Here is a 13,193-nt window from a genome sequence, read left to right on the forward strand (position 1 = left end):
GCAATGAAAGGACAGGGTAAATGGGGGGAGGAAGAAATGGGGATTTCCTCAGGGATCCAACAGTCCTAGAGGACCCCCAGCAGGTAATACCCTAGTGCTAATACCTACCATGTCTCCCCGTTTTCTCCATCAGTACAGGAATAGGGGAAAGCCAAAAAATTAGTTTATTTTGTTTGAAATGTTTCTAAATGTAAAGTGTCAGGTGGCTCCATCTTATAGTAAAACAAAGGACAATATCTTGCATTTTTCTGCTCACACTAGTCCAGTCCTTCTCGGAACTGCCATCTGGAAGTATCTACCTTCTTCCATAGAGAGTGTTTATTTGTACTTAGACCAACCCCTGTGATTATATTCAGAAGAGTAGGTTAGAATGCCTTATGGCAGGGTATACGTGTAACATTTCCCTGCACCTTTTATAGTCTTCAACAATAAACAAAGCTTATTTCAAATCACCTTTATTATCTTGTTTAAAATAAAAAAACATACCGCTATACAGTATACATTGTCGAACAGAGCTTTCTTAATCTACTGTGTACAAAGTCTGAAGTAATCTTACTGAAAAAAAAATTGCTATTTTTAGTCTCCTGATGGGTAGACAGAACTTCATCAGATGTAATGCTTTACGAGGAAAGCAAATCAATTTTTAGACTAGTCATCAACTATTAACATAAGAATACAAATTAACTATTTAATTAACAACAAAAAAGAAAGCTAAAGGTTACATTAACTCCAGATGCCATATGGCTACAATAGATGACTCTGTACGTAGACAACAATTATGACCACAGTTGTATCCGAAAGCAGGGCTAAAATAAAAAGGTTTCAGATATGGTCTTTTGGATACTCATTTTTTCTTGGTATATAGTTTATCTTCATAGTTGACTGGGATTATGCCACCACATTCTTCTGTCTTTGATACTGGATGCTTTAAAAAAGTAGGTCTAATTACATCAACATCACGTCCTAAATGGTCCATCATCGTTGAAACAATCGTAGGTGGGCCATCAAAGTCTACCAAAAAATACCTGTAATGGAAAACACACACAGATACAATAAAATAAGATATATGCACTGCAAAAGCTTTTATTCATACCGTCATTCTGTTGGAATTGTAAAATCAAACTCCCAATTATCTACGAGGAATACCTTATATTTTGTTTTTTTGAACTGTTTTTAAAACAAAGCTCAGTAACATTATGGATTTAAAATACAGGTAAGTCAATTTATATGGAGCTACACAACCGAAAACAATGGAAGTGGGCATCTTTCCTATTCACAGGGCACCATTTCTTGTCTGTGCACTCAAACTGGAATCAGAGGTCTGCCTTTACTTACTCCAAACATTTACATACATAGTATTTTTCACACCATTTAGAAGTTGCATATTTATTTGAGTTAAAAAAATGTACACTTTCCCTCCTTGAATTCAATGCATTTCTCCTCAGGGATCCTTGCCATGTGGAGAATGGACTCACAAACAGATGTCAGTGTCAAACATCTAAAGCTTATATATCATATGGGCAATATTTCATCCATCCCAACACTACTTTATAACTGAGTGGAAGTTTAAAATAGCAGCAGGAAGTAGGGAGGGAGGAAAGCGAGCGAGCTGGAGCTAGCCCAAATGAGCATGTATTCATTAGTGACATGTTTTAACTTCTGAAAACTGAGGACGCTCCATTTCTATTTAAGGCCCCTATGTCACTTCTGCAGTCACTCAAGTCAAGTAACTCACGCATTGGATCCTGTTCTATTCATTCACTTTTCATTTTGAAGGAATCTTTTTAAACTCCAGTGGGATAGAGCGAATGGTAAGGTCTATTGCTCTTCCAAACATATGCTAGTCCCATTTTGGAGGAGAGATTACAACTGGATATTGTATTTCGGTGTTCAGAAATAAATCCTCATACAATTCCCATATCCTCAATTTTTTTCAGAGAGCGAGGTCCACGGCTCTTGCATATTTTGAGTGATTTTACTGCAGCCAGCATATTCATGTTGAAAGATAAGAAATAGATGGCAATTTGGCATTGTAAATAAACTTGTAGTTGTGGGGATTTTTAATCCATCAGCTTGCTTTTGGTAAGGCTTTAACTACAGTACAGTACAAAGGAAGTCTCAGCTGTCTCTCAGAAGTCCTATTAAAGATTAGACGATTACAGTGAGTAGACAGTTTCCAACTGCAGCATTCATTAAAGATACAGTAGACCGCACAATAATTCCCATTTAGCTTTTTGTTTTAAAACTTCTGTACAGTCGCATTTATTAAAACTATGTGAGTAAAGACAACTGCTCTCTCTGAAGTATACCTCAGTAGAATGCAAAAACGAGTCAGCCACAAAGGGGAACCATATTTTCTTCACATATAATTAGGGCCTTACCAAATTTACGGCCATGAAAAACACGTCACGGACCGTGAAATCTGATCTTTTGTGTGCTTTTACTCTATACTATACAGATTTCATGGGAGAGAACAGCATTTCTCAAATTGGGGGTTCTAGCCCAAAAGGGAGTTGCGGGGAGGGAGAGGTTGCAAGGTTATCGTAGGGGGGTTACAGTATTTCCACCCTTACTACTTTGCTGTCTTCAGAGCTGGGCAGCCAGAGAGCAGTGGCTGTTGGGTGGGCAACCAGCTCTGAAGGCAGCGCCCCGCCAGCAATACCATACCATACCAGGCCCCCCTTACTTCTGCGCTGCTGCCTTCAGAGGTGGGTGGCTGGAGAGCGGCAGTTGCTGACTGTGGACCCAGCTCTGCAGGCAGCAGCGCAGAGGTAAGGGTGGCAGTACCACACCAGGCCATCCTTATCTTTGCACTGCTGCTGGCAGCAGCTCTGCCTTCAGAGCTGGGATCCTGGCCAGCAGTCACTGCTCTCTGGTCGCCCAGCAGCAGCACGGAAGCAAAGGTAGCAGTACCACAACCCCCACTGCAATAACCTTGTGACCCCCCTCCCCCCACACACACACCTCCTTTCTTGGTCAGGACCCCTACAATTACAACACCATGAAATTTCAGATTTAAATAGCTGAAATGATGACATTTACGATTGTTAAAATCCTATGACTGTGAAATTGACCAAAATGGACTGGGAATTTGGTAGGGCCCTACATAAAACCCAGAACAATCCATACTCAAAACAAACAGAGGCCAAGTGTACCAGCTAGTTTTACTTGGAAATTATATCTGACATGTAGTACTTTTTCCCCACAGTAAGGGCCAGATTCTAATGTAATCTAATTTCAGGTGCATACAATGCATCACAGCACACTCACAAAAGTGTTGAGCTATGCAACAAGTGCCAGGCACCCAAGATGAGAAACTGGGCCTACATATACATCAGAACACAGAGTGCAGAGAATGTGTCAACAACAAAAAGTTCTTTACGTTTTCCATATTATGACATATGAGGAAAACAAACTCCTCCAATCTAAATACCTGCGAGAGGAAGTCCCATGACCATCAACAGGTATTACACACAGAGAGAGAACAAAATTCCCCCACTACGGAGGGGCAGCACAAAGCCTATGGGTCTGCCTACACTGCAACTGGGAGCGAACCTCCCAGCCCAGGTAGATAGAGGCATGTTAGCTCTGCTCAAGCTAGTGCGCTAAAAATAGCAGTTTGGAGGTTGCAGTGCAGATAAGTGGTTTGGGGTAGTCACCTGAGATTGGACCCTGGGGTTCGGGCAGCCTTGAACTCGAGTAGCTGCGTGTTGCATTGTCCGCACTGTTACGGCTAGCATGCTAGCTCGAGCAGAGCTAACACAAGTCTCTCTACTTGTGCTGGGATGCTCGCTCCCTGCTGCAGTGTAGACATATCCTATACGCCACTTTTAAGGGTAAAGGTGGGACATAAGTGGTGCAAAGGTCTTACGCTGGCCTGCTGCACAGAGGTGAATGCTGCACACAAGGAGAAAACAATAAAGGAGGATTTCCTTAACTGAGCATTCCCAGCCCCTAAATGAATGCGCAGCAATGGACACTAATAACCTTTTGTAGCAGAAGTGCTGCAATTTGGAAAACTAAATTAAAGTACTGAATTTCCCTGTATTAGGCTTGAATGGCAAAATCTCCCATGACACTACTTAAGGGACCCAATCCTGTAGTCTGTACTGAAGCAACTAGTCCCCTTGGGGCAGATCCTCAGTGCATGAGGTCAGCTGGAACTATGACAATTTACACCCCATGACTTCAATAGGACTAGTTATGTGAAACTACTCCTCTCATGAATGCTACAATGAGGCCTAATTGCAAAAGTCTCAGGGACTTCAATGGGGAGCAGGATTGGGCCCAATACATTTGGAAAAACAGAAATGCCTTAATACTGTCTTATCTCCAGTGAGTAAGAGAAGTCACATACTTTAGACTTTATATAAAAAAAACAATGGGTAAAGCCTAACAATAGTGGAATAAATTACAACTCTAACGTTTCCCAAAGGATGTGCATGGCCAAGGAAGGAAAATCCTATTTTCAGTTAAGATATTGACTACCACAGCAAAGATGCAGGACCCTGAAATCCTTTCATAGTTCCAACCAAAAAGGAAAGGAAAGCAAGTTCTAATAGATCGTACTACATCAAGGTTTGCATGCTCTTTAGCAGTTAGCAACAACATTCATTCATGAACCGCCCCACTTTTCCATGCTATTTTGGCTTTGCTTTTACAGAATTTCATTCCATTTCTAAATGCAAGTTGTGTGCTGCTTTTTACTGTGCTCCTAAAACTGCAATAGCTTTTCTCCCAAAGGCAGGTTTACTGCTTTGTGGTCTCTCACACATAAGCAGACAGTGGAAATTTCCGCTGACGCACTGTTGATAAACGAAGGAGAAGTGGGGGATGGGAAGGATGAGCTGCTCCAGCACGTCCGTGTCTTTTTCACAGAGTAGATATTTTAGCTGAAGACACAAAAATGCAGCAGTTGGGAGAATGCAATTTAGAAACAATACCAACCATCCTTCCTTCAGCGTAAGAAAGCAGTAATTGCTCTGATCTATAAACGGGGGGGGGGGGGGGGGGAATAACAAGTCTTTTTGCCTTTTGTTTCCATTAATTTAATTGTGCTTAAACAAAAAAAAACAAAAAAAAACAAAACCATGTTAGGCTGCTGCGATTCACGAGCTAATCTGGAACCCTGCCCATAAAGACAAAGGTAGCTAGTCAGAGATGTGTATCTGAATACAGATGTAGGTATTTAAACCTACAGTTCAATCGTGCACACAGCAGCCTCACGTTTTTCTTCGTTTAAAGCAGTCAGCTGTGGACACACAAATATTGCAGCTACTCTTTGTCAGGTGACCAAAATAAAACCCCAGCAAGGCTGGGAGGATGATAACATGGAATATAGGAGATAAACAGTCTCTTTTTGCACGCACAGCTGGAAAATGGGAGTTTCAACTCTCTAGGAGTTAGCAAAGTCATCAGGGAGAAAGTCAGGAAAATTCCACTCTGATTCACTGTGAGACCAGTTATTTTTGTAACCCTGTACTATGGTAAATAGAAGGGTAATTTAAATACAGGACAGCAGAACCTTTATCTGCTGAAATGTCAGTGCTATCAAAGGAAGGGGGTCTCCTTTTGCACCTTAAAGTAGCGAGATTTCATTTCTTATATATCCAGGCCAAGAATTATTTCAACCTTTAGCCCAAAAATTACCCACATCTCTGTTTTCAAATGGGTACTTTGACTTAGATGACACATGAGAAGCTCCTAGATCAAAGCTTGCTTTTAAATCTTCTTGGGACATAGCTCTCAGCCTAGTGTACTGTGATTGAGAGCAGAGAGAAAGGGAAGAACTGAAAGAGGTTGAGTGGTCAGCAATCTGGTTAGCTACCCAAAAAAGTTTCCACATGCTGCAAAGGAGAGAATGTTAGATATGGTTAGCCCTCATGCTTTAGGACTCCTCTTTTCTTTAGGAGCTTTAAATCTTGGGGCTTGTCTACACTGACACTTTACAGTGCTGCAACTTTCTCGCTCACGGGTGTGAAAAAACACACACCCCCCCGAACGCTGCAACTACACAGCCATGTTAAAGCGCTGCCATGGCATGCCCTAAGTAAGCTTCCGTAATGGAGAGGTTGAGGGGGTCGGAGAGAGTGCAGGCTCTAATCTACAGGTAGGATGGGAATGTCCATCGGGATTCAGAGTGGAGGACAAGAGGGGTGACATTATAATGAGAGTTACTGGATGTTTCTGCCAAAACTAACCTAATTGAAATAGTTAATTTTGACATTTGAAATACCATTGTTAGACGTTAGCATTAGCACCCCACTGAGGCCTGTGGTCACATTATAGGTTTGTTTTTTGTCCCTCTGGATTTTAAACATTGTAAAGGCTCCCAGAGAATTCTGATGGACACTCATTATTTTTACTCTTATAAATCAGAATAAATAAAATTACATCCAGATGGTATGGGTTAGTGAATAAGGATTCAACCCCTCTCTCTCAAATGGAAATACTGTTCTGTAATAAGCTGCCTGTTTAAAAATAAGTTGTACAAGGACAGCACCTAGCCTCAAAATACACAGTACTCAGAAGCAGGAAACCCTGAACAACACACTACCTGGCATTTGCACAATAATGCTTCTAATATCTGAGACACTTCAAGAACATTGAAATTGTTAAAACACTCCTCTGAGGAATTATCCCCAGTTTACACATTGGGAAATTGAGGTACAGAGACATGAAAGGAGCAAATCCTATCCCCTGAGGAGGGGACAGAGCCACCCACTGCTGTGTGTATCCTGTAGTCCTTCCTCCACAGAAGAGGGGATGCTAGGGGGTAGAGAGGCTAGTCACACTACTTCAGGAGGCTGGAGTAACAGCTATGGAGCAGATCCACTATAAGGAGCTCCCCAAAGCTCAGGTGAGCTATTCAAGCTGAAATCCTCTTCCCAGAAGGCAGTCCATATGATATTCCCAGTGTCACACAGTGAATCAACAGCAGAGCAAGAAATACAACCTAAGTTTCCTGACTTCTAGTCCTGGGTTCTATTAGGTGTTCAATTCCATTTCTTATACCCAATCATAACCATGGTATCTGAGCGCCAATATAGCAAGAAAAGCAAAATCTGAATTTGCTGTGTCAGAAAACAAATAGGCTGATGAGACATGTAGGAATAAACATCAAAACAAAAAAAGATTGAGTGGCATGTGGGCAAATAAATGAGGACTGCTACCTTTTCAAAATTAAACCTGAAAAGGAAGAAAACAACAAGGTGAAAAAAGCTGGCAAATGGCACATGGTATCTATTATGAATAACCAAAATTATGCATAGTTTGCAGCGGAACGCACAAATACATGAAATGAATTCTACAGAGTGTGTGTGGACAGAGCTAAGAAAGCTACTGAATTCCAAACAGATTATAGAAAAAACAAACAAACATGGTGGGTGAGGCAAGATCTTTATTGGACCCAACCTTTCTGTTACACAGCGATAAACTGAATTTAAAATGTTCAGTGCTGTTTCACAAAAAACATCTCTACTAACAAATCTGACCTTCTCTAGGACACAGAGAGATACAGGGTCAGAGGCAGGATTCTAAAACTCTGGATTCCTGGCTCCTATTCCTGTGCTCAAATCAACATGTACTGGCTCTCTAGCATAAACAATACCACGGGTTTAAATATTAGTAGTGTCCTCCAGTTTTACATTAAAACACCAATACAGCAATGATTTAGTCAAATTTTTTCCTAAATTTACCCCAACACGCACATAGAAATTTATAGTTTTTGTAATGTTTAAAGCGTACTAAGAGCTCACATGCTTCCAGCAGTTCAGAGCTGATGTTTATCCTTTGGACAAGCAAATTTTAATTCTTTTTTTAAAAAGGCATAATTTGCCTTAAAAAAACCCACCAAACATTAGGGGGAAAACATACAGTAACAGAAATTACAGGTATTAAGAGTGAAATTTTGTTCCTATTGAAGTCAATGCAGAAGTCCCATGGTCTTCGATGAAGCCAGGATTTCACCTTATGTATAATTTTGGCCCCCCCAATGACATATCTTTATCATAAAGGTCAGATATTGTAAGTGATTAGAAAGTTATATGATTAAAAACAAAAAGGAATACAGAAAGCTGCAACTATTCCTAAATTTAAGAAATGGTATTTAGGAAAGGTAAGCAATATTTCACCCACCACATGGGCTACAAAAGAGCTGTTTTTCTGTTCAGGATACATTTTATACATCTAGCTCTCAAAATATACACGAATATGAATTGCTAGCCATCTTCTCACAATTACTTAAACTTAAAGGCTCAGTTATACCCTGAAACATAAAGGTAAACACCACCCAAGTTCCTGGGAAAACTATTACTGCTACAGTGTTTGCACAAGAGATGTTTTTCAAGGACACAGCAGATTGCACAGAGGTAAATTTAAGAGGAAGACACAGCCCTGAATTTGTACCAGTTCAAGTGTTGCCCCCACCATCAATATACTCTTTCACAGCAAATACAGTTTGCTTACTAAGATCAAGGTAACTTTACACTTCTGCTGAGATCTTCAAAGCTGCCTAGGGGATTTAGACACCCAACTTCCATTAAGTTTAATGGCAATTGTGTGTCTAAATCCCTTATGGGCTTTGAAAAATCAAACATTGAAATAAGTAGAGATCAGTTGGCTGTAAAATTCCCATTACCTGGCAACGCCCCTGGGTATTCTTAAAATACTCGTTTGCCCCTCATATACCAACAGCATTCTCTGAAGAGTGGCATGGTAGCACTATGGATCCACACAACAAACAACTGCCCTACAATTAACCTCTGAATATTTTCCTGTTTGACTCCTCTCCATTTAGTAAAGGCATTACATTAACCTGGCTAAGTACCTTAGCTGCTTGTCATGTATATTATACTGTATGATTTTGTGCCATGTTTCTCAGTCAAACCCAGCTTTATTATTGCACATGAATATTTTACCCGTATTTTAAAATGTAATTAACTAGATGGAAAAAGAATATTCAGTAAAACAGAGAGGGCTCCAACTATGGTCTGTGGACCATAGAGCACTTTTTGGTGGGATTGTTCAGAGCTAGCAGGGTCGCCCTGTGCTGGCTCTCTACAATATTTCCAATTGAGAAAAACAAAATGGGTAGGAGGGGGAGCTGAAGCAAAGAGCAAAAGCAGACAGTATAATTACTGTTTTACCCTACTAGAAAAAAAAAAAAAACACTCGAGACAAGCGAAAACCCATTATATAATTTCCTAATGTTACTTTTTCATGTAAACACTCCCCGTAGCTGGCACAGGGACGTTATGCCTCTATAACTGGAAGGCAGGTGGTTCATATGATGGTCACTGGGAGGAGACTGTTTCCCATGGAAAATCTCTGCTAAAATGTGGCCTACACTATGAATGTTTTACTGTCGGAGTTCTCACACTGTTTACCAGCCAGGAGGCCAAAGGTGAGTGGATTCAGCATACATCCCAAGCCCACAAGCATCTGGAAACAAAGGGAAGCAATCAATTGAACGATTAGCTTTACCAAGAGTCACATAAAACCGCCACGCAAGGCTTCGAAAGATTCAGAATTCTGTCCTATCCGTCTCTTCTTACTAGACATAATACCACCTACACCAATGCTTCTCAAGCTATCTGATGTGGGGGACTGGCAATTTTTTTTTCCAATGTGCGCCCAGACCAGCAGTCGATGGCTCATGGACCGGCACCGGTCCACAGACCACCACTTTGAGTAGCACTGACCTACGCCACTCATAGTAGCCTTTTAGTTTCCTTCATAAACAGCTTTGGCAGAATGAGAGATGGAGCTGTGACACTTAAAACCAAGTTCATGAGACAGAAGAGTTAAACAGCATTCAAAAAGTGCCTATTAAAGGGAAGATTAATTTAAGATTTTTTAATAAAAGACAGGTTGCTGGATGTAGATTTAGCTCACTGTAATATTTTGATAAACTACTGTGGTTTTCACGCTGTGTACCATTTTAAATAAAACAATTAAATACCTTTACAAGTGTTATAGGGAGGGAACAAAGTGATTTTAAAAGGTGAATAAAGAACTGGCTTTTATTTCCTATTCCTAGAATTTGCTTAATTACCTGAGTTACCTAAGGTCTTAAACACAGAAAATATCTGATGGCACATCAATAATCCACCACAAATGAGTACTGCAGCACAGCTCTATCTGCTACAGAAGAACAATCACAGCACATGGGGACATCGAGGGACACACTCCCGCTTATTATAGGCACAGCTTGAACAGCACTGCCTTTTATTAAGGTTGCCTAACACTACTCACTGTACAGACCCTGTTTTAAGTTGCTCACAACCTTTTCAAACTTAAACCGTTTGGGCTGAAATTTTACATGCTCAGTGTCTGCCTCAAATTGAGGGTTGTTGTGTGTGTTTGTGTTATTTATTTATTTTATTTCAGCTAAAACCATTCAGACACTTCTAACAAGACCAAGAAAAAAAATATGTTGTTTTGTCCATGTTAAAAAATTCTTGAAACCTCTCTCTGAACAGCTCTAGCCTCCCATGCTTTGGAGCAGGCACTTGAATTTGGCAGGGATGTGCCTTTTGCCATGAAATCCAAGCAAATGAGGCCAAGTTAAGTCTGAAAAACTGTTGTTTGCACTGGCTCAGTAGAGACTTCTTAGAGTACAACAGCTAAAATCTCTGATGATTCCATCCGCACTGAGCATGCTGGAGCCTCTCATAGCTCCTGCATGTGACTGCACATGTACCAGCCCCACTGAGCATGCTCCAGTTCAGGACCACATGGGTGAAGAGCTGGGTACTCGAATTGAGGGCACGGAGCCTGTCTCTCCTTCTGTGCTCAATGTCCCCACTGCTGGCATCCACGCAGCATGGAGGAGTAAACAGTCTGACTCTAATGCAGAGGAGACAAAAGTCGGACAGGGAAGAGGGAAAGGAGTAGATTGGGACAAGACTACTAGGACTAGAGGATGGGCGAGACAGGCAGAAATTGAGACTGGGACTAGCTGGGCAGGGAGACTGGCCCTGGGAGCTGGTGACACAAGTGAGAAGGATGAGCAGGTTGGCTCATGGGGGGAAAGACAGAGTTGGTTAGACAAGGAGACTGGGGCTAGGAACCAGTGGGGGGGGGGGAGCAACAGGAGCAGAGGAGAGGGGGAAGACAGATCTAGCAAACAGCTTGGGTGAGGAGGCATAACTGGGCAAGGAGAATGGGACAAGCAACTAGGAAGGGGTTAGACTGGGATAAGGAGCAAAACGCACTATGGAACTTCTAGTGCACAGTAGCAAGGCCCATGGCCACAACTCGAATGTGGCACACTAGTGCAGCGCACTTACCCTGGCTTGCAGCACACTATCTCATCATGTAGATAACTTCTATGGTTGCTGTGCATCCTTAATTTGTCCCTCCTTGTGCTTATATGCCTATGCATTATGATAGTCTTTAATTACATGATCATATATCATAGGACCCCTGCCTCATTCAGTGCACAGACTGGACCTGCTCTAGGGATGAATCTGGGTTGTGCAGTAAAGGAGGCTGCTGTTTATTAGGACCCCTGACTCATTTGTTGCAGAAGTTGAAAGGTGTGTAATGAATGGGGATTGCAGGAAGAGAACAGGAAATCTCATGGTTAAGACAACCGAACAGTGCCCAGGAGAGTTGGATTCTATCCCTACCTCTGCCACAGAATTCCTACGTCATGGTGGGCTTGTCACTTGAACCAAACTTTTTCACAGGTGGTCCCTAATCGTGTGTTCCTCATTTTTTTGGAAGCCTGACTTAACCCTGGGATCTGATCTGCAGAAGTGTTGACCGCTCACAGCTCCAACTGCCGTCAATGGGAGCTGTGCTTGAATATATAATGCAAATACCCTGAAAAGTCAGGTCCTAGGCATCTCAAATTGGACACCCAAAATTAGTAGATACTTTTGACCTTAATCTGTGTTTCAGTTCCCCATTTGTAAAATGGGGATAATACCATCCACAACATCCTGTGAGATGAGTGAAGATAAATTAATATTTGTGAAACATTCAAATACTACAGTGTTGAGTGCCATAGGGAAAACCCACAAGGAAATTAATAATTCTGCATTCAGAAAATGGTTTGGATAGTGTGCAGTAAATCAGGTCTGCGGCCATATATTGAACAATGGGAATAAAACTTAACACTGAATAGTTGCTCATTCAGTGTTCACTGTCCATCCTGTGCACTGAATGAGACAGGAGACAAATTAAGGTTGCACAGGCAAACTTAATTCTGTTATTTCCTTACTTCTAGGTGCTTGACTTTGCAATTTCAATGGTCTTTTAATATAGCTGTTTGTGTGCAATTGTATATAGCGCCAGAAACATTGTATGGCAAGTGACAGAAAATGCAGCCCCAGAGCTGAAGAGGCCACAATTTATTTGCTAGATCCTGTGAACAGTTACTTTCATGTTTAGACAATGAGACTAAACACTGGACTAATGGCTTGCAGGATTAGGCAATGCGCCAGAGCGTGATAATTACAAACACCAAGAAGGAAGGGAGGAGGAAGATGATGGTCATACAGCGCTGTTGCTTTGGTTAGCAATATGCACCTCATGGAGGTTTCAAGGTTTTGTTTGAGTGGGAGAGAGGAGGAATTGTTTGCTGGTTTTGTTTCTCCCCCTCAAACTGGCAGAGATCACCTCTCTGACTTTACACAGGAGAATAAAAAGGTCTTCTGAAGTGGGACTGAATTTGAGAGTCAAACGTGGGGAAAGAAGTTGAGAAAGGCTATGCAGCTTAAACATGCATCTTTCAAAGTGTACGTGATTTTCCCTTTGCATGTACCCAGCCTATCCAAAGGTTAGTTTGCATATTGGCTGGCCATCAAATTTCACATATTTATGTGAAAAATATTAAGAAAAATGTATCTTAATGTTATTTTGAGTACTGTATGCAGCCACTATATAATACTCGTTGCCTAGCAACATTTCTCAATCCTTTCAGAGAAGCAGCATCCATATCAGAGGTAGTCTCAAATAGTTTAACAGCAGCAAAGCACAGGGTTAAGCAATCAAAAGGATGAAATCTTCATTACATTCTCACTGCATCAAGGAAGAGAGTTTATATTCAACATAATAATGCAGTATATCACATAAATGCATTCTGCAAAAATTATCCCCAAAATAATCGAGTCATTATTATACTTCCCTCAAATTATGCAGACAGATAGTCCTCTTTAATAAAAAATAGCATTATGGAAACAAGT

General features: G+C 41.2%; 1 protein-coding gene across 1 annotated transcript in view; it reads right to left on the bottom strand.

The window, feature by feature from the left end:
• Nucleotides 1-439: 439 nt before the first annotated feature.
• MRPS6 (mitochondrial ribosomal protein S6) overlaps nt 440-13,193 on the bottom strand; it is a 72,714-nt gene continuing 59,960 nt past the window's right edge. The window contains exon 3 of the mRNA XM_048867586.2: nt 440-1,025. Within this exon, the coding sequence (XP_048723543.2) occupies nt 845-1,025 (181 nt within the window). The 3' untranslated portion in view covers nt 440-844. The remainder of the gene's footprint in view (nt 1,026-13,193) is intronic.

The sequence above is a fragment of the Caretta caretta genome, chromosome 1, assembly GCF_965140235.1.
Source record: "Caretta caretta isolate rCarCar2 chromosome 1, rCarCar1.hap1, whole genome shotgun sequence".
Taxonomy (NCBI): domain Eukaryota; kingdom Metazoa; phylum Chordata; order Testudines; family Cheloniidae; genus Caretta; species Caretta caretta.